At 39.4% G+C, this 22,823-nt stretch overlaps 1 protein-coding gene across 1 annotated transcript in view; it reads right to left on the bottom strand.

Moving 5' to 3' along the window:
• Rpn2 (Regulatory particle non-ATPase 2) overlaps window positions 1-17,876 on the bottom strand; it is a 39,903-nt gene extending 22,027 nt beyond the window's left edge. The window contains exons 1-5 of the mRNA XM_071656915.1: window positions 17,767-17,876; window positions 15,485-15,602; window positions 8,551-8,720; window positions 8,193-8,377; window positions 6,839-7,069 (exon numbers count right to left, since the gene is read on the bottom strand). Coding sequence (XP_071513016.1) covers window positions 6,839-7,069; window positions 8,193-8,377; window positions 8,551-8,720; window positions 15,485-15,602; window positions 17,767-17,788 — 726 coding nt within the window. The 5' untranslated portion in view covers window positions 17,789-17,876. The remainder of the gene's footprint in view (window positions 1-6,838; window positions 7,070-8,192; window positions 8,378-8,550; window positions 8,721-15,484; window positions 15,603-17,766) is intronic.
• Window positions 17,877-22,823: the final 4,947 nt, after the last annotated feature.

The following is a 22,823-nucleotide window of genomic DNA, read 5'->3' on the forward strand; positions in this document are numbered from 1 at the left end:
AAAGGGAGTGAAAATATAGATTTTGCAAAGCCCTACAGAGTAAGAAAATGTACTAAACTGTGTTAGAGATTAGGGGGAAGATGGAATGGAAGAGGTGAGAGAATATAAGTATCTAGGTGAGATGGAAAGAGAGATAAGGGAAAGAACAGTGCTGGCTAGAAGATTTGTTGGATCCCTTAATAGAATAAAGAAAGGTAGAGCTGTACGTATGGAAGTAAAGAAAGGATTAAGGAACAGCAAAGTCCTCCCGACCGGACATGCAGCTGAAACATGGACATTGGATGAGTCACAGAAGTCAAGAATCCAGACTGTGGAAATGAGCAATTTGAGAGGAGCATTGGTGTGACTAGATGTAAAGAAAAAAGAAAAGGGGGAAGGTTTGATAGTTTAAGTATGGCAAGGAATGCAAAGGGAATGATTGTGGATGAAACATAATACTCTGAGGTGGTTTGGGCATGTGGAAAAAATGCAAAACAGGAAGTTTACAAGGATAGTGTATGATCAAAGGAGTTGGTGTGGGAGTAAGACTAAAAAGCTAAAGACTCTAAACTTGCCAACTTGGAAGAGAGAAGAGTGAGGGGTGATCTGATCAAAACCTTGAATTTTACAGCAGATAAATGAATTGGACAGTGAACAGTTCTTTGAGAGATGTAAGGATATATAGTAACCAGAGGACATAACATTAAATGTACTTTTGTAGCACAAGAAAGGTGGATGATTGGAACAGAATGACTGAGGGCATGGTTAATGCAGACACCATACATAAATTCAAGATGATGTATGAAAGCAGAGAATGTTCAAGAGATAGGGTACAAGGGTAAAATGTCCTTCCCATACAGTACAAAGAGGTAATTAATTACAAAGGCCTCATTGGCATCCAACCATCTCTAGCTTCATGTAAAATATACCAAGACCAAAGCCAAGCCAATAAACTATTCCATTGTTTATTTTGAATAATTCATGTGTCTAAGTTCTGACCAGTGACAGTACATCGATAATGGCCCCAACCTCACCATACTGATCCAATTCATTCTATCCATAGCCAAAGCACACTGCTCTCGCTCCTGAATGTTCTGACCTTGGTATCCCAAGTCCTCCAGTCCATCCTTCCATCTTCTACTGTTTCCTCATTCCCCTTACTCCCTCCATATCTGATATACAGATTACCTTTGTCAATTTTTCCTCTCTTCCTCTCCACATACCCAAACCATTTCAGCTTACATGGGGTTCCTAACTTATGAATGTCCAACCTACAAACGCCCGCACTTATGAATGAGCTAAAAAACAATATTTTATACCTAGTCTAACATACAATCAATTACTCATTAGCTCCAAACTGCAGAACTATTTAAAATGAGCATCTTTTTTATTTGTGTTGTTTAGTATGATGTTCTATTAACTGCAGTTACTTTGGAATACAAAGTCAAATAAAGTACTATCATTATCATTATCAAAACTAACTTTATGCACTTCTTTATGTTTCCCAACTTAAAAATAATCCATCTTAAGAACAGGGACCCCCTGCATGTACCCTGATCAGCCCCCTCAATTAAACTGCACTTACTATCACACATCTTTCTGACTGTCATTTCTTACATAATCAACACAGGCATTTAAATTCCAACATGATGGTACCATCTCGTCAAAGGTGACGTTTCACCAACAGTTTAACCTCATGCTGGAGGAGTTAACACCAACAATATGAATAACATAGGCATGCATTTATAACACACATACATGTGCATTAATCCACTGACTACTACTGTGCTGTACAGGGTATTATGTATCCCTGGCAGTGGACTTTTAGTGTGCCAGGCATGGTAAATAAGGAAACAGAGAGTCTGGATACAATATATGGCCAATCAGACAATGTTCCCACAACCTATGCCCAAATCTTTTTCAACTATGCTGGTCAGTGGCCAACAAAATGCCAAAGGTAGTACATCATTTTTGCACTTCCAAGGCAACAGAGGATGTAAATAATGTATATAAATCTATACAATCGGCAAAAAACAACTGGCTCACTTCCCAGGCCTTCTCATCCTCAAAAGTCTGCATAGTCGCCCCTTTGTCCAAAACTAGTATTTACCTCCCTAACCACCCCATCCATAAACAAATTAAACAACCATGGAGACATCACACACGCCTGAGGCAGACTGACCTTCACTGGGAACCAGTCACTCTTCTCTCTTCCAACTCATACACATGCCTTACATCCTTGGTAAAAACTTTGCACTGCTTCTAGCAGTTTACCTCTCACACTGTATACTTTTAAGATCTTCCACAAAGCATCTCTATCAACCCTATCATATGCCTTCTCCAGATCCTGAAATGCCATGTACAAATCCATCTGTTTTTCTTAATATTTCTCACACAAATGATACAGCGCTGGTGGTGGATTCAAGTGAGAAATTGCAGAAGTTGGTGAGTGAGTTTGGAAAAGTGTGTGAAAGGAGAAAGCTGAGAGCAAATGTTAATAAGAGCAAGGTCATTGGGTTTACCATGGTTGAGGCACAAGTTAATTGGAATGTAATGGAATGTAAGTTTGAATGATGTAAAATTGGTGGAAGTGAAGTGTTTAAGATATCTAGGAGTGGACATAGCAAAGAATAGAACCATGGAAGTGGAAGCGAGTCATAGGGTGGGGGAAGGAGCAAAGGTTATGAGAACGATGAAGAATGTGTGGAAAGAAAGTTATCTCAGGGTAAAAATGGGCATGTCTGAAGGAATGGTAGTTCCAACAATATCATATGGTTGCGAGACATGGGTTATATACAGGATTGTACAAAGGGTGAATGTAAGAAAGTGACTGTGAAAGCAGAAGAGGGTGTGTTGAAATGGTTTGGATATATGGAGAGATTGAGTGAAGAAAGGTTAACAAAGAGGACATATGTGTCAGAGGTGGAGGGAACAAGGAGAAGTGGGAGACCAAACTGGAGGAAGGGATGAAGCCGAGCGAAAAAGATTTTGGGTGATCGGGGCCTTAAGATATAGAAGGGTGAGATGTGTGCAAGGAATAGAGTGAAATGGAATGAGATCGATGTGCTGTCACTGGACTGAACCAGGGGATGTACAACGTCTGGGGTAAACAATAGAAAGGTCTGTGGGGCCTGGATGTGGATAGGTAGCTGTGGTTTCAGTGCATTACACAAGACTGAGTGTGAACAAATGTGGCCATTTTTGTTTGTTTTCCTGCTGCTACCTCGCTTAAGTGTGTGTAGCAATGATGTTTCCTGTGGAGTGGGGTGGTGCCAGGAATGGATTAAAGGCAAGCAAGTATGAATATGTACATGTGTATATATATGTCTGTCTATGTGTGTATATATATGTGGAATGATGATATGTATATGTGTAAGTATATGTACATGGATGGGAATTTTTGTATGTATATGTGTATATGAGTGGATGGGTCGTTCTCCGTGTTTCCTGGTGCCATCTCACTGATGTGGTAAATGGTGATCAAGTACAATAAAATATATAATAAGTAGAAATCTATAAAAATAGTGCATATCAATATATATGGAGCATATTATGATAGGAAACTGAAAAATTATAATGCAACTATCGTTAAAAGTTAAAATACAAGGAGGGGAGGGTTTCTAGCCCCCCCCACTCCTGTCCCCTTTCATCGTAGAAGGCAACTAAAAGGGGAGGGAGCGGCGGGGGGCTGGAAATCCTCCCCTCTTGTTTTTTTTTTTTTTAATTTCCCAAAAGAAGGAGCAGAGGGGGGCCAGGTGAGGATATTCCAAAAAAGGCCCAGTCCTCTGTTCTTAACGCTACCTCGCTAACGCGGGAAATGGCGAATAGTTTAAAAGAAAAAAAAAAAATCAATATATATAAATAATGGAGCATATTATGATAGGAAACTGAAAAATTATAATGCAACTATCGTTAAAAGTTAAAATACAAGGAGGGGAGGGTTTCTAGCCCCCCCACTCCCGTCCCCTTTCGTCGCCTTCTATGACACGCAGGAAATGTGTGGAAAGTATGCTTTCTCCCCTATCCCCAGGAAGATAGGGGCCTGGATGTAGAAATGGAGGTGTTTCAATGCATTATACATGACAGCTAGAGACTGAGTGTGAACGAATGTGGCCTTTTGTGTATTTTCCTAGCGCTACCTCACGGGCGGGTGGATGCTATTCCATGTATGGCAGGGTGGTGATGGGAATGGATGAAGGCAGCAAGTATGAATATGTACATGTGTATATATGTATATGTCTGTGTATGTATAAGTATACGTTGAAATCTATAGGTATGTATATGTGTGTGTGGGTGTTTATGAGTATGTGGGTGGGTTGGGCCATTCTTTCATCTGTTTCCTTGCGCTACCTCACTAACACAGAAGATGGAGATTAAGTATAATTAATTAATAAACTGTATTGTGAAATGTGAATATATATTGTAAGGAAGGATATGTCATACAGATGGCAGAGTCGCTGGTGGAACATTCCGTCATCTAAGAAGCTCACTAAAACCTTAAGTAAAACTTTACTACATTAATATGCACCTACATATTTCCTACGTTTTGTAGGATACTAAGAGGGGCAAGTGTGGGGGATGGACACTCTCCCATCCCAGTATTTTCAATTTCAAAAGATGGAACAGAAGGAGCTAAGCAAGGAATGCTCATCCTCCACAAACACTCAAGCTGGGGTGTATGGATGTAAACAAGATGAGAAGAAATGAGAGATAGGTATCATGTTTGAGGAAAGAAACGGATGTTCTGGCTCTGAGCACAGCAAACCTCAAGGGTAAGGGGGATGAAATGGTTTGTTTGAGGATAAAGTCTGAGGTCAGCGTGAGGTAAGAGATAAGAATGGAATAGCACCTCTGCTGAAGCAGGAGTTGTGGGAATGTGTGAAAAACTGTAAGGAAGCAAGCTCCAAACTGAAGTGGGAAAAACAAAAGTGGATTACATGAGATGGTTGACTAATCATGCTTATACACCTGGCTACAAGAGGGATGGTGAAGAGAGGTGAGTGTTTCGGGAACAGCTGAGAGAGTGTGTCAACAGTTTTCATGGAAGGGACCAGGTATAAGTGATGGGTGATTTAAAAGACAAAGTGGGTAAGTTGAAGTTAAAATTGTGGGGGTATGGGGTATTTAGTACAATAAATGGAAATAGTGAACAGCAAGTGGATTTGTATGTAGAGAATGGACTGGTGACAAGGCATACCTGGTTTAAACAGAGGAACACACTTTAGTAAAATGTAGCAAAGTAAAACAGTCAGTAGACAGTACTGGATTACACTAATCAACAAGCATAAGAAATAGTGACTCATGGATGTTAATGCACTAAGAGGGTAGCTGGTGAGATGTCTGACATTTATCTGGAGGAGGCAAGGATGAAAATTCATAGAGGCTTCAGAAAATAAGAAATGATATGGGTGCAGTGGTGGTGAAAGCAAGTGGGCTTGGAAAAGATATTTGTGTTAAGAAATACCAGGAAAGACTGAATGTATTACAGAAAAAGGTGAGAGGAAACAAAACCATTGGAGTGGGTGAAGAATGGGAGACATTTAGGAAAGCAGTCTTGGCATGTGAGAAAAGTGTATAATAGGGAGGTGAGCATGTAAGAAAGGGTGGTGAGTGAAGGGATGACAAAGTAAAGTTGCTGATGAAAGAGAAAAGAGAGGTGCATGGGCAACACCTAAAAAGGAATATTGTGGATAAAGCAGGTAAAAATGCAAAACTTTTCCATAAATTCATCAGTAGATTGTCAATGAAGGAGCAGGTAATCAAAGTAAGGGTTTCTGAGGGTAAAACAGTTGAGGATGATGTAAGGATTTGTGAAAAACTGACTAACAAGCTTAAAGTGTTTTCACAGTGGAAGGCACTATAGCACCCATCACTTATGAGAAGGGATAGTGAAGAGGTTTTGGGAAATGTTGAGATAACTAGAAAACATTTACAAAATAATAAAGCTCATGGTCCTGATGAGATTTCATCTTATGTGCTGAAGATGTGTGCATATACAACAGACAGACACCCTGAGACACTGTTTAAGATGTCAATGAAGAAGCAGAGAGTGCCAAGAAAGTGGTATTCAGAGGACTATGTGCTTTCAGTGGACTGAACCAAGGTATATGAAGCAGCTGGGGGAAATCCATGGATTATAATTATCATTTAATTGTGAAGCCTGATTATGGACTGGGGGGCTGTGGTTTCAATAAATGTACACATGATTGCACTTGTGGCAGATGTGAAAGACAAACTGTAGTTCATGTCTGAGTGTGGGAGTGTGTGAAAGCAGAAAGTTGCGAGTAAATATGGATTAAATCAATGTTATTGAGTTTAGCAGGGCAGAGAGACTGGTTAGTTGGGATAAATTTAAATAGAAATTTTCTTTTGAAAAATAAGTGTTTTATACACCCAGGAGGAGGGGGGGGGGGGGGACTGGAAGTGGAAGTAAGTCATAGGGTAGGTGAGAAAGTAAACGTTCTGAGAGCATCGAGGAATGTGTGGAAAGAGGTCATTTATATGGGGGGGGGGGGGGGGGCAAAAATGTCTGAAGGTACAGGAAGTCCCAATGATGTTTTACAGATGGATTGCATGGGATATAGATATGAATGTGTAGAGAAGGGTGGATGTGTTCAAAATGACATGTATAGGGACAATGTATGGTGTGAGATGGTTTGCTTGAGTAAGTAATAAACGCTAAGAGAGAAATGTAGTGACAGGAAGAGTGTAGTTGGAAGAGCTAAAGAGGGTGTTTTGAAATAGTTAGGAATGATGAAAAGAATGTGTGAAGAAAGGTTAAAAAAAGAAGATACATGTGTCAGAAGTGGAAGGGACAAGAAGAGGCAGCAAATAGCAAGCATATAAGGCAAACACTAACCATTGCTTCACTCTTGAGACTGTCATTCTTGATTAGCTTGTCAAGAATTGAAGCTACTTCATGTGGTTTATCTAAGTGAATCAAACATTGACACATGTTGACATAGTCTGGAGTATCCAAACCTTGATACAATGACACCAACTGTTCCAAAACTTCATCACGAAATTTGCGTTGCTCGATGTACTGCATGGCTATTTTGTAGGAGTAGGTAAGACTTCCTACAATATCATCCTGAAATGATAGAGAAAGAGCTATGTATACATTATCTATCAATCAATCACATTCCTGTCAATGCAAGGTGAAAAAAGTTAAGATAAACTATTACCCTGATAATGTTTCATACAATTTCTGTTGTCACAACAGTCAATGCTACTATACTTGCTACTGCTGTAAATTATAGTTCATATCTAATAAACTTTGTCGCTGTCTCCCACGTTAGCGAGGTAGCACAAGGAAACAGACGAAAGAATGGCCCAATCCACCCACATACATGTCCACACATGCACATAAACATACCTATACATTTCAACATACACATACATAGACATACACAGACATATACATATATACACATGTACATAATTCATACTTGCTGCCTTTATTCATTCCCGTCGCCACCCCGCCGCACATGAAATGACAACCCCTCCCCCAGCATGCGTGCGAGGCAGCGCTAAGAAAGACAACAAAGGCCACATTCATTCACACTCATTCTATAGCTGTCATGTAAAATGCACCGAAACCACAGTTCCCTTTCCACACCCAGGACCCACAAAACTTTCCATGGTTTACCCCATGCCCTAGTTCAATCCACTTTCATCCATCAGTTCAACTGAAAAATAAAAATGAAGAACTTTACAAATTTAAAATCAGAAACTTGTAAAAAAATGACTAATAATTATAATCCCTACCATAATGTTAATATTAGAATGAAACCAGGGGCAGCAGCAACCTATTCCCAAAAGAAAACCGAAACGTATTATATAACTTTGCTAGAATGATTACTCCTTATTATCAAGACCATTATGTACCATATCCTCATTGTGTGATATGTCTCAAAGCCAAAAGGTTAATAATAAAGGACATATGGTCCACCACTCATATATTCAGATATGACTGGATCCCTGTGTGGAGAAACAATTCATTTGGATACAGTTTAGTTTACAGGTTTGCCATTTGGTCTCCCGATCTTAACCATCTTTATCCTTACTACAAAAAGCATCAATACAATATAACCTGTTCTTTGGTATACCCACACGAAATGACAAGGATGGAAACTATACTGCTAACCTAGGTGCCAAATGATCAGGTAACCAAAGAATATCTAACATTTCTGAAGGATGGATACTTTACTTACTGATGTCATGATGGCCTCCCTAAACCAATCCATTCGGTGTGTTTCCAATGCTATTCCAATAGCATGGCGGTATTGCTGGTCTTCAATACAACGGCGAAACATGTTATTGAGGAGAGTTTCCAGTCGGGAATCCATTTTAGCATCCTTCTGTGCCCGTAGCTTGATGTAGTGATCTATCGCATGCACTGGTGGGAAACCACAGTATATAAAATTCTATAAAAGATGGTGCAAAAAATCAACCACCTCACTCACAAAATTACACTTAGTTGCTTATAACTAAACAAAGAAAATCAAATTTCTACTGGCTGCAACTTCCATTCTTTAACAAAAGAATAATAAGAATACATTTAAAAGTTACCTTTGATAGTATCAATATACAGTTGATTGGGATCTTGGTGTAGCATGGGACCAGACCGGAGTGCATAAGTAAGGGAATCAAGGTATGATCCCAAATGAAAATATACTTTGGATACAAGTAGGGCAGCCAATTCTCGCTTTGGAAAAGACCCATCTTCTTCAAGCTTTTCACTGTCAAAAATAATATGATAATAAGCCATTTAAAAAGATATGAAAACTAACAAACTTCAACAAAGGTATACATTATTACATGAAACAGTATTCTATCTATCTACCTACTTATACCTCCAATGTCTGTTCCCTTCAGGAACTCCCTCAAGGGGATGGCTTCTGCAAAAGATTCTCCATAACTGGTGAACACCAATGCCATTTTTTAGCCTTTAGTGCCTCACCCTTAAGTGGCCACTAGCAGAGGGCAACTCCAGCACAGTGTTTTCTGAGGCTCCTACCTAATGTCTTATTATTATCATTAAAACAAATTTCTTAATATAGGGTCATGTCAGATGCCATGTTCCTCAGCAATTGGTGGGTCAGGCGAGGAGCCTTTTTCCTCATTTCATCCTGTTTATATACTCTTTGTACCATTCGTGTTCTATCCCCTGAAGGGGTTTGGAAAAACTGATGAAATGGCAACTACCATCACAATAATGTCATGCCTTGCAACAGTACACTAATCATGAAACTATTACTCAGAATGATGAAATCTCCCACAGGAGTGCTAAAATGATCCTGGATATATATATATAAAAATCAATGTCATACAAAATATAACCTACACTTTTAAAAAAGGGGGTGACTGTATTGTTGACTGGTTGGTAAGGTTATTTAATGTATGTATGACTCATGGTGAGGTGCCTGAGGATTGGCGGAATGCGTGCATAGTGCCATTGTACAAAGGCAAAGGGGATAAGAGTGAGTGCTCAAATTACAGAGGTATAAGTTTGTTGAGTATTCCTGGTAAATTATATGGGAGGGTATTGATTGAGAGGGTGAAGGCATGTACAGAGCATCAGATTGGGGAAGAGCAGTGTGGTTTCAGAAGTGGTAGAGGATGTGTGGATCAGGTGTTTGCTTTGAAGAATGTATGTGAGAAATACTTAGAAAAGCATATGGATTTGTATGTAGCATTTATGGATTTGGAGAAGGCATAAGATAGAGTTGATAGAGATGCTCTGTGGAAGGTATTAAGAATATATGGTGTGGGAGGCAAGTTGTTAGAAGCAGTGAAAAGTTTTTATCGAGGATGTAAGGCATGTGTACGTGTAGGAAGAGAGGAAAGTGATTGGTTCTCAGTGAATGTAGGTTTGCGGCAGGGGTGTGTGATGTCTCCATGGTTGTTTAAATTGTTTATGGATGGGGTTGTTAGGGAGGTGAATGCAAGAGTTTTGGAAAGAGGGGCAAGTATGAAGTCTGTTGGGGATGAGAGAGCTTGGGAAGTGAGTCAGTTGTTGTTCACTGATGATACAGCGCTGGTGGCTGATTCATGTGAGAAACTGCAGAAGCTGGTGACTGAGTTTGGTAAAGTGTGTGAAAGAAGAAAGTTAAGAGTAAATGTGAATAAGAGCAAGGTTATTAGGTACAGTAGGGTTGACGGTCAAGTCAATTGGGAGGTGAGTTTGAATGGAGAAAAACTGGAGGAAGTGAAGTGTTTTAGATATTTGGGAGTGGATCTGGCAGCGGATGGAACCATGGAAGCAGAAGTGGATCATAGGCTGGGGGAGGGGGCGAAAATTCTGGGAGCCTTGAAGAATGTGTGGAAGTCGAGAACATTATCTCGGAAAGCAAAAATGGGTATGTTTGAAGGAATAGTGGTTCCAACAATGTTGTATGGTTGCGAGGCGTGGGCTATGGATAGAGTTGTGCGCAGGAGGATGGATGTGCTGGAAATGAGATGTTTGAGGACAATGTGTAGTGTGAGGTGGTTTGATCAAGTAAGTAACGTAAGGGTAAGAGAGATGTGTGGAAATAAAAAGAGCGTGGTTGAGAGAGCAGAAGAGGGTGTTTTGAAATGGTTTGGGCACATGGAGAGAATGAGTGAGGAAAGATTGACCAAGAGGATATATGTGTCGGAGGTGGAGGGAATGAGGAGAAGAGGGAGACCAAATTGGAGGTGGAAAGATGGAGTGAAAAAGATTTTGTGTGATCGGGGCCTGAACATGCAGGAGGGTGAAAGGAGGGCAAGGAATAGAGTGAATTGGAGCGATGTGGTATACCGGGGTTGACGTGCTGTCAGTGGATTGAATCAAGGCATGTGAAGCGTCTGGTGTAAACCATGGAAAGCTGTGTAGGTATGTATATTTGCGTGTGTGGACGTATGTATATACATGTGTATGTGGGTGGGTTGGGCCATTTCTTTCGTCTGTTTCCTTGCGCTACCTCGCAAACGCGGGAGACAGCGACAAAGCAAAAGAAAAAAAAAAACTTTTAAGACAAAACTAAAAACAAAGTATAACTAATAAATGGTGATCTATAACAATAACATAGAGAAGACAAAATCTTCTAAAGTTTAAAGGGAATATAAAAGAAAATCTTCCCATCTGTCAATTTTATCAAAACTTCTTCAGAGGAAGAATGGCAAAAGAACAGGACAAGATTTACATGACCCAAACTAAATCAAGAACAAGACTCCTTACCTGACCAATAAACAACTATGGAACAATAATGTCAGAGAGGTGTGGCAGCATGCACTGTCTGACTGAGTGTACTGACTAGAGAGAGCTGAAATTATCTGGGCATATGGAGAGGTTGAGTGAAGACACAGTGACAAAGAAGATCTATGTGTCAAAAGTAGAGGCAGCAAAAAGAAAGGAAAAAATGAGGAAAATATGGTGATTTGGGGTCTGAACATTCTGGAGGATGAGAGGCAAGCAATGCACAGCATGGACTGAAGCAACATGGTACAGTTTATGGGGAGCACTTTGCTGTCAATGATCTGAACCATGGCATATGAAGTAGTCAAACTAAACCAAGAAGTCCGCAAGGCCTGGTGTGCAATTGAGGCCAGTATTCAATTGTTCCTAACAGCCTTGCTATATCAGGTAAGAAAATTATTTATGTTACCTGAAAAGGCACAGGCAATTGAGGACCTAATCAAAGCCATCCCATTAACACTGTTTCCTGGCACTACCTTGTTGATGCAGGAAATGGCAATCAAGTACAATAAGTACAATCAAAATAATAATTTTCTATTATTATACATAACTGCTGTTTCCTGCGTCAGCAAGGTAGCGCCAAGAAACAGACGAAGAATGGTCCATCCACTCATATACACACATATATACATAAATGCCCATATACATATCAACATATACACACATATGTACATACAGACACACACACACACACATATATAAATATATACACATGTACATATTCATACTTGCTTGCCTCCATCCATTCCTGTCGCTACCCCGCCCCACAGGAAACAGCAGCACTACCCCTTGCTTCAGCAAGGTAGCACCAAGAAAACAGAAAAAGGCCACATTTGTTCACACTCAGTCTCTAGAGGTCATGTGCAATGCACTGAAACCACAGCTCCCTATTTACATCCAGGCCCCACAGACCTTTCCATGGTTTACCCCAGACATTTCACATGCCCTGATTCAGTCCACTGACAGCATATTGACCTCAGTATGCCACATCATTCCAGTTCACTTTATTCCTGCTTCTAGGGGAAACAGGAGTCAAGTGGAGTGTGCTCATCCTCCTCAAGCTCAGAATGGGGTGTCCAAATGTGTGTGGATGTAACCAAGATGAGACGAAAGGAGAGATAGGTAGTATGTTTGAGGAAAGGAACCTGGACGATCTAGCTCTGAATGAAATGAAGCTCAAGGTTAAAGGGGAAGAAAGAATGGTTTGGAAAAGTCTTGGGAATAAAGTCAGGGGTTGTTGAGGACAAGGGCTAAGGAAGGAGAAGCACTACTCCTGAAACAGGAGTTGTAGGAGTGTATGATAGAGTTCAAGAAAGTAAGATTGATGTGGGTAAAACTGAAAGTAGATGGAGAGAGATGGGTGATTATTGGTGCTTATGCACCTGGTCATGAGAAGAGAGATCATGAAAGGCAAGTATTTTGGGAGCAGCTGAGGGAGTGTGTCAGCAGCTTTGGTGCACAAGACCAGGTATTAGTGATGGGTGATTTAAATGCAAAGAGGAGTAATGTGGCATTTGAGGGCATAATTGGTGTACATGGGGTATTCAATAATGTGAATGAAAATGGTGATGAGCTAGTGGATTTGTGTGCTGAAAAAATGACTGGTGATTTTTACTAAGACCCAACAAGACATTTAATCACACTGCAAAATTCATTAAAAAACAAAATTTTGAACAAGACCATGCAAGTACTTTATCATCAGAACTGTAAAAGCACCTCTTCACTAGGCACTCATAGATATTATACCGTCCATCAGAAACAACATCACACCCTAACCTTAGGTTCTTCTGGGATAAGGTATCTGAACCTTACTCAACAATCTGCTGCTACCTGACTTTCAGAATAAGAGCCCCCTCCTATATTCAATGCATCCATCAAAACCTCAGCAAAATCACCAAACTTCAAGGCATGGACTCTGGAGGTTCTGTAAACTAATCCACCAACTAGGAAATTCAGAAGCCCCTTGGGAATATGGATGACCATGTATAGTTGCGAAGAGGGTGCAGATGCCCACATTATTTTTCTTCTTTTTTTCACCTCCACATTCCTGTAAAGCACAAACACCTTCACATTTCCCTAGCAGCTGCTCCAAAAGATGTTAAGATGTTATGGTGAGGGAAGGTAATGACAATGTCTGTCCCAAAAATGTCAACACATCAAATAGAGGAACTCTATAGTAATCACAGCATCAGCACATTTCTGAACTTGTCCTCAGTAATACAAAGAAAAATCAAAATCTGAATGTACCTTTTTAATCCAAATCATGTAGGACTTCACTGGTAACTTATTGGAATATGCCTCAATTGATAATAGAACATATGTTAAAACTCCATGAATCAATGCCCTAATCTCGTACACTCCATTTTGAAGGAAATATCACCCAAAAATAATCAAAGAAAGCAAAATCAAATGATTCAAGAAGAATGAAGGTTTTGGGAAGCAGGGTTTATTCAGGAAAAGAACAAGACTGGGCTGTGCTTAATTCAAAAACTTAACCATGAACTGCGAAGTATGTAAACTAACTTTGAAAACCACAAATCTTTCATCTGGGAAGCAGTGGAAATAATCGAGGCCCCTTTACTTTTAAGCTGACTGTCCAGTAAAATAACTGAAGCACTGGTAGACACTCTCTGAATGAGAATGTGGGCATACAGAGGAAACGATCCCAAAACATTCTGTCCCTTTTATAAAAAAAAAAGTTGACACAGTATCACAGCCTGTGAAACTATGGAAAATGGATTAGGCTGTGAATTTATCTTCTCCCAGAGCTGGGAGATGGAAATATGAGGGTGGACAAAGTTCTTCCCTGGTGATGGGAATATGGTGCACAGGTGGGGGCACTTCCTAGTCAAGGTGACAAATACATCAGTATTCAAAATGGAAAAAAAAAGTGGCAGAGCCAATCTGTAAGGCATCCTGCAAATGAAACATTAAGTTTCATGTCCACATCTTCATGATCGCATGCTATGGTTGGTTCCTAAGATGACAATTCTATGACCAGACATAGTGACAACCTCCTTGTTAGGGGGAATTTACTGCTGGGAATATGTCAGAGAGGAATGCAAAGAGCTCTTGCTTGTTAGCTGGGTCTTGCAGACTGTCTTGACAATTCCCAAGAATCTTGTTCTGATTACCAACCTCCTGATACCTTTGCTTCTTTTCTCCCCTTTGGATTCTTTGATGCCATTCCTTGAAGGACGTGCACACATCAACTCTTGGTGTTCTCTAACTGATTAACTGATTCATGTTGTCGGAAAGAAGGACATCATTACCATAGTCTACAAATATTGAGAGAGAGAGAGAGAGAGAGAGAGAGAGAGAGAGAGAGAGAGAGAGAGAGAGAGAGAGAGAGAGGATGGGGGGTCATAGGTGGGTCTCATGCATGAAAGAGGTACCCATATTTGCCTCCCTGTGCTAAGCCACAATGCAGAATTGGGAGAAAAGGTCCACAACAATAATCAAACTTGAAATATCAAATTCCTTGGTTCTGAGCTTGGGCAATGTACATCTGAAGAACTGAAGGGAGTTCTTGACTGGGTCATATACAGAAAGGGTGCAATCTAACAGCAGTGACTCATGGTAACTGTCCTATTGGTTTATGGCAGACACAGATTCACTTAAAACAAAAAACAAAGCGAGTTTCCAAAATCAGTAGCTCTGGCGTGTCATCCACAAAAGGAATGCCCATGCCACTAATGGTCTACACCATACTCAGAGCTTCCTGTTTACAGTTCTAAGTAAACTGGCAGCATTTTCCATTTTCTTATGAAAAGTATTCCTCAATTTTCTGCAAGGGAATGGGCATCAGAGATATAGACTGACAGACAGACATACTTTTTGAATCCATGGGAAAAGTGTGAGTATCTCACATGAAGAACATGGAAGAAAATTGCTTTTATCCACTCAGTCCCCATTTTGCCAAACTCTAGTCCTGAGCTGTCTCGACTATTTAGTGGTTTACAAATCAAAGATAAAAGATATATCTCTCAACGCTCATGGAACAAACCAACCCTGGAAAGGAAAATTATCATGGATGCTTAAAAAGACTAAAATTGAGGAGCTATGAACTATATGAAATGTATGAAATAAAGAGCTATTGACCCAAAAGTCATAAACATATCAAATTTTGAAATATGCCATTAGTGCCCCCCAAATATCTAATACTCCTATTGGATACATGCAACAAAACTCAACATCAATCATTCAAACCTCATGCTCTCATAAAAGGTGTCCTCCAGAAAGATTACATAAGATACAATGAAAAACTATATCTTAAATACTCACATCTTTTGTATAGAGTCTGCAATTTCTGGCCAAAATGTGTCTGTAATCTCATTTAATCTCTCCAGTGCAAACACTCGCAGTTGGTCTTCATTTTCATCCAGCAAGGCTAAGATGCCCGCTACAAAAGTAAGAAAATGAAATTTACTTTAATTTCTACTTTGGTTATCTGAAAAAGTCATGCATAAATATATTATCTACTTGTGCCACTAAATTTTTCATCTTGACCAAAAGTACTCTAAACAGACTCTGCATGAAATAATAACTCTGAGATAGGAGAATGAGTGCCTAATCCAGCAATTACCCGCTCTGCCTCCCAACCCATCTTACGTTCCTGAATTAGCCATAAAAAGTAGGAAGGGTTTCAAAAATCAAGAGCAAATGCTAAGTTAATTATATAGATTTTTTTGTCCAAATATGGAAATGCAACTAATCTAACCAATCAAAAACCAAAGTGATGAAAATAAACTGATATGTGATTCAAAAATTGCTATTTGACTTCTGGTGATGCCTTATTTCATTGGGTAAGGGGCTACAAAGGCAACTACCATTCACAACACAGACAAGGAAAACAAACCACTCCCCGATTACTGAACTATTTTTTCTAAACTGAATTATTGCTGCTCAATAAGTGGAACACCTTCTATAGGAAAAGTCTAGAACTCCTTACATAACGAAGTGTAAGGGGATTAATTACTATATATAGTTACACAGTACAAAAGAAGTGCAGAAGTGCAAGGTAAGGAGAGCCTTCAGTGTGGTTCCTACAGCATTCAAGAATCCAGTCATATCCAATGACAGCAGATAAAGAGCAGAGGTGATGTACTGTGCATGTCTTTATGAGGTTAGCCAAGGGCAATTAACCCTTAAACACCGGAGGTCTTGAAGAATATTCACTGCAATTTGAGCAAAAGTGTTCACAGTTTTTGTTTCCCACTATAAAATGAGAGACAAATATATGTAAAATTAAAACAAATATAAAAAGAATCAGTTTATTCTTCTTATGGCCATGGAACAACTCTAAAGTTAACACACAGACCCCCTGAAGGAGTAGTGGACAAATGGTTTTGAAGACTGTACATCGTTCAAATTTTCTATTTCTCATTATGAAATGAAAGCAATATGTAAAACTAAAATCTATGAACAAAAACTATTTTTTGTACACATGGTCATGGTATACTGCTGTACCTAATGTACAGATCCTACCGGAGAGTGGTGGAGAAATGGTGTAGCAGGGGGTTTGAAAGGTCACTAAATGTGTTCAATGATAAAAGTGGCGGATGTAGTAGTGAGATTACAAGCTCACTCAGCTATCCTACAAATGTTATTAAGGTAAAACCCTTTGAACATCATAGGTTTAAGCTTTCTAAAATAAGGTTAGATCAATTACTTGTAATTTTTCTTTTTGTCTTATAATTTCCCACCTCTTCTTCAAAGCCCTGCATACTCTGTTAGTACCTAAGCTTTTCACACACACGACGCCAATACTGTAAAGAAGCTTCCCTACTCTAGATTACTCCCCTCTAGATCAACTGTGAGAGGTATATGGTGTCTACTGTTATGCATTTTACAAAAATCCATTAAGTTCTTTCATACAGTACCCCCTAAACTAGACCTTTGTCTATACCTGAACAAGAATACTGAAACATTCAGACAAACCTCCACTACAAAGAGTTGGGTACGGTTTTCACGGATTCTGTTGATTTTCAACGTCTGACCTGATATGATGTTACTATACACCAAATTTTATATCCCTTACCACTACAGCCTTATAAAACATTGCAAAATATATTTGTCCAAAACTAGAAGAAAATCCCTCAACACCCAAAGCTAATAGCGTGGGAGAAATCTGCTGATAAATGACCTAGTACTATCTTACCGAATAATATCCATGTAAGTTTCAATTAATAAAGAGTAAAAAAAAAGAAAAAAATAGATGTATCTTGACCCCTATCTCAACCCCTTTGATTCCGCATCATCTCGTTATAAAAAAAAAAAATCTTTTCGCTAATCTGACACTGTAAATATATCATGAATTACTTTTTTCTTAAAAAATGCCTTTAAAAACAGGTTTCTAAACCACTTACACCAATCAAAATCTCTATGCTACCGGGTGCTGAACGAGGAAGGTGACAAGCCTCAATACAAATGTTGTCATGACGCCTTCAACACTTGCCATTTACTTTTTCCACTTACAATCTTACTTCCTGAGAGTTAAATCTAACTGCAGTGTCACTTACGCACAACCATAACACCAAATATCACTACAAAATAAGATATATCACCTGCAGATGTAATGAAGCCCATTTTACGACAAAGTGACTTCACAACTTTGATGATTCGGTGTCGTTGGTATCAGAGCGGCGAACACTTCCAGCGAATAGTTCAGGCAGAGATGATTCTAAGGTACCGAACAATTGTAGCGACTGATTCAGGTAGCGATTGTTAAAAATCATGAACAGTTTCAACGAAAAATCTAAATAGCAGCCAAAATAAGGTAGCGAACACTTTCGGCAAATAATTCAGACAGCAAATAGATATATCAACTAGTGCACGAATAAGTATTAAAAGAATCACAATCCAAAATGCAACCATTTTTTTATGTATTCGCGTTAATTTTTTTTTACATTAATGTGGTAATATAAGCAATAACTGATGACAACATGCAGGTATTCTAAACCTTTAATAAATGAATAACTTATCAAACATACTGCACCCAAGACTCAGTTATACTTCTATTATCAATACATCTCTTGCCTTCATACAAGACTTTCTAAACTACCGTGTAGTTCCAGCTTTATTATGTTGTTTGCCTAGGTTAAATATAATTATGTGAATATCTTAGATTCAATCCTTTAGTATGTTTAAGTATCCACAACTCTTGTTTTAAATGAATGACTTAAATAACTGTGTGCGTTTAAAATTCTTATTGGAGAAAACGGCTGCACATGGTTTAAAAAAAAAAAAAGCACCATCTAGGTAAAATTCATTGGATGATGGTATACTAACCTCTCAATAGAGGACAGGTTAACAAATATAAGTTACCCCAATTGTATCTCTCTTTAGGTTCATGGTTATAGGAGGTAAACAATACTACTGCACATTTTTAATGCCTTTGATTTCTAAGTCACTGAAATTCTGGTGAAACCTTTACAAGATAATGTAATCAAGGTTCCGGGACAAGAGAGAGAGAGAGAGAGAGAGAGAGAGAGAGAGAGAGAGAGAGAGAGAGAGAGAGAGAGAGAGAGAGAGAGAGAGAGAGAGAGAGAGAATCCATAACAGCATGGCCGGGGACGAGGTTGTTTTACTTACATATCCGTAATTCAACAGCCTCTTTCACCTACGGATAAGAGGAAGGGACTCGGCGATGTCCTTCAGAAGCCTCTCTCTCTCTCTCTCTCTCTCTCTCTCTCTCTCTCTCTCTCTCTCTCTCTCTCTCTCTCTCTCTCTCTCTCTCAAACATACTATTAATATTCGAAACTAGGAAAACAACGAGTTCATAAAACAAAATACATGTTATATTTTACGTAACGATACCTAAGTGTGGGCGAGGGTCTTTTTTTATGTCTAAAAGAAGATTGTGATGGACACAAAAACAAAAAAAGCAATAGAGATCTATCTCATACGATGCACATAATACGTATAAAAACTTCGTAGGATAAAAAAACTCATGAAATTATCATTCTTGTTCAGATCTTACATATACATCAATGATTATAAGAAAACATGAGGATTTAAACAATAATACATAAAGAATTTTGATGACCGTATGATTTAAGGAAGCCAACCATACATCTCACGGGAATTATCACAACTTTTACGATATCTTTCATTTTATGAAAAGAATGAAAACAGTTGCAGTGACACAAGATGGTTCTTTCTCCAACCTTCTTCCTCCTCTTCCTTCAAGACTTTCCTTTACCCTCAGACAGACCACAGTGTCAAGAGTCCTCTCGTGTGCAAAATAACCTCACAATTACATCACAGTCACCCTGACGTGACCCCTAAGCAACAACAACAACAATGGAACACTACATCACGCAACTGGTACACTGGCTCACCCAAGAGCAATTTTGCCAGCAACACTACATATGTCGACTATCTCTCTTAACCCCTCGTAGAAGCAAATCCAGCCTGCATTCTCCTCCGTGAACATATATGTATGGACATTTCTCAAACCATATAACTCAACAAGCTGTTCATCAGTTTCATTTACAACGGTTACCTTACGTAACACCCACTAATCAAACCTTCAGATGCCAAGTTATTCGTTCAAATTTGTTATCAAATATTCAATCGCCTGCGTCAACATTCCCGAAGCATCCATTCAGCTCCTTCCCAAAAGACTCGCTTCTCTCATTCATCTCTCTTGCTACCAGATTCATAAGTACTGACAATCACACACCTCTTGTAATTCACTGTCATTCGCACCCACATCGGTCTAAGATTTACTCCTTTACATTCTTTGATGAACGCGTTTCCATAACTCTTCCTTCACCAGAAGTTCCACCCCATCCGTTGCTCTTATCGCACTAACCCTTGAATTCAGCCTTTGTACTTTGCTAAACCATTCTTCCCCTTGATCTTGCTTTCACTCAGCTCCACAACATCCGGACTCCTCTCATCTTAGTTACATCTACGTACATTCAGATACCCCACCCTGAACCTTTGATGGAGTGGTCCTCGTTTGGGTCATTTCGATTCTGTTTCTTCTATTAGAAAGTGACAGTATAAACGGGGGGAAGAGTTTCCAGTCCTCTGTTCCCACGTCTGTTAGCCCCCTTTTTTTTTCGGCAGGTAGGAGCGTTGAATAACCTCTCCACCACCGTCATCGCGTCTCCGTCCAAAGCTTTACTACACACACACACACACACACACACACACACACACACGTGTGAAACTACACTACATCGGCAACTAAGCGTTGCACCTTCCTTACTGTGTACTGCCCACTACCCATCTCTCCAACATGACAAGCGTTAATGAAGCGTATTATAAGACGCATCATGTCCATAATGCAACCCCTAGAGTCTACACGCATCCTAAAACACAATCACACATCACCTCACTTCTTATCCTGTGGTCTCACCTGCTGGACGTGGCAAGCTACCTGAGAGCTGCATGGGCTGGAAATCACCGCCTTCTCATTTATTTTCCAAAAGAAGGAACACATAAAGGAGTCAAACGAGAATGTTTACGGTCTGGACATCTGTTTCCGACGCTACCGTGCTCACGTAGAAGGTGACGAGGCGTTTTATTACTCATAATTACTGATACTGGACGTACAAACAGTAACTTACCTAAAACAAAGCTCAAGAGGAAAGGGGGAGAATGGTTTGAAAATGACAAGAGTAAAGTCAGGGTTTGGTGAAAGGACAAGAACTAAGGAAGGAGGAGCACTACTCCTGAAGTAGAAGTTGTGGGAGTATGTGAAAAAGTGTAAGGAAATTAATTCTAGACTGGTGTGGGTAAAAATGATGAAAGTGGTTGGCGAGATATGGGTGATGAAAGAGCACGAGAGGCAAATGCTTCACAGCAGCTGAGTGAGTGTGTTAGCAATTTTGATGCAAGAGAACGGGTATTTGTGATGAGTGATCTGAATGCAAAGGTGAATGAAGCGGCAGTTGGGGTGCATGAGGTATTCAATATTATGAATGGAAATTGTGAGCAGCTTGTGGATTTGTGTGCTGAAAAAGGACTGGGGATTGGGAATACCGGTTTAAAAAGAGAGACATACACAAGTATACGTATGTGAGCAGGAAAGATGGTTAGCAGGCATTATTGCATTACGTATCAAAATTGATAAGCGTGTAAAAGAGACACTTTTGGATGTAAATGTGCTGACAGGGGCAGCTGGTGGGATGTCTGATCATTATCTCGCGATTTGTAAAGGATTTAGGAAAAGAGGAGACAATGTCAGAGAGAAGAGAGTTGTGAAAGCAAGTGAGCTTCGAAAAATGACTTGTGTGAAGAAATACCAAGAAGAAGTGATTATATAACAGCAAAAGGTGAGAGTAAATGAAGAAAGGTGATTGGGTGAGAAATGGGAGATATTTAGGGAAGCAGTCTGCCATGAGCGAGAGATGTATGTGGCATGGGAAAGGTGGGAGGTGGACAGATTTGAAAGGATAATGAGTGGTGGGATGAAGGAGTAAAATTGCTAGTGAAAGAGAAAGAAGAGGCATTTTGGTGGTACTTATAGGAAAGGAGAATGTGAGGAAAGAAGCCAAATGGAAGGTGCAAGGGTTGAAAAAAAGAGGGGGAAATGAGAGTTGGGGTGAGCTACTCGAGTATCAGTAAACTTTAGGGAGAATAAGGTCTTTTGTTCGGAGTTTAACAATATTCTAAAAACAAGAGAACAAATAGGAACATTGTTGAAGGGTGCAAAGGGGGAAGGGGTAACAGGTAATGATGAAGTGAGGAGATGGAGTGAGTATTTTGAAGAACTGTTGAATGTGTTTGATGATAGAGTGGCGGAGTGTAGGGTGTTTTGGTCAGGGTGGTATGCGAAGTGTCTCTAGAGAGTCATGAGGAGTGGTTTGGTCTGTATATGTGTATGCATGTATATGTGCGAGTATGGGCATGTTTACCATATGGCGTCCTAGCTTCGCCTCTTCTGTGTATCTCAACTGACTTATATATTTCTCTTTTGTGTCTCCCCTGACGATGTGATTATTACACGAAAGTGCACTTGGGAACTTTTCATGTTTCATTTTCCCCGTGGACTCATAGGAATATATATATATATATATATATATATTTTTTTTTTTTTTTTTTTTTCATACTATTCGCTATTTCCCGCAATAGCGAGGTAGCGTTAAGAACAGAGGACTGGGCCTTTGAGGGAATATCCTCACCTGGACCTCTCCTCTGTTCCTTCTTTTGGAAAAAAAAAAAACGAGAGGGGAGGATTTCCAGCCCCCCGCTCCCTTCCCTTTTAGTCGCCTTCTACGACACGCAGGGAATACGTGGGAAGTATTCTTTCTCCCCTATCCCCAGGGAATATATATATATATATATATATATATATATATATATATATATATATATATATATATATATATATATATATATATATATATATATATATGGGGATTGGGGAGAAAGAATGCTTCCCACGTATTTCCTGCGTGTCGTAGAAGGCAACTAAAAGGGGAGGGAGCGGGAGGCTAGAAATCTACCTCTCTCTTTTTTTGATTTTCCAAAAGAAGGAAAAGAGAAGGGGACTAAGTGAGGATATTCCCTCTGTAGCTCAGAAATGGCGATATATATATATATATATATATATATATATATATATATATATATATATATATATATATATATATATATATATATATAT

This window comes from Panulirus ornatus, chromosome 4 (assembly GCF_036320965.1).
Source record: "Panulirus ornatus isolate Po-2019 chromosome 4, ASM3632096v1, whole genome shotgun sequence".
Lineage (NCBI taxonomy): Eukaryota > Metazoa > Arthropoda > Malacostraca > Decapoda > Palinuridae > Panulirus > Panulirus ornatus.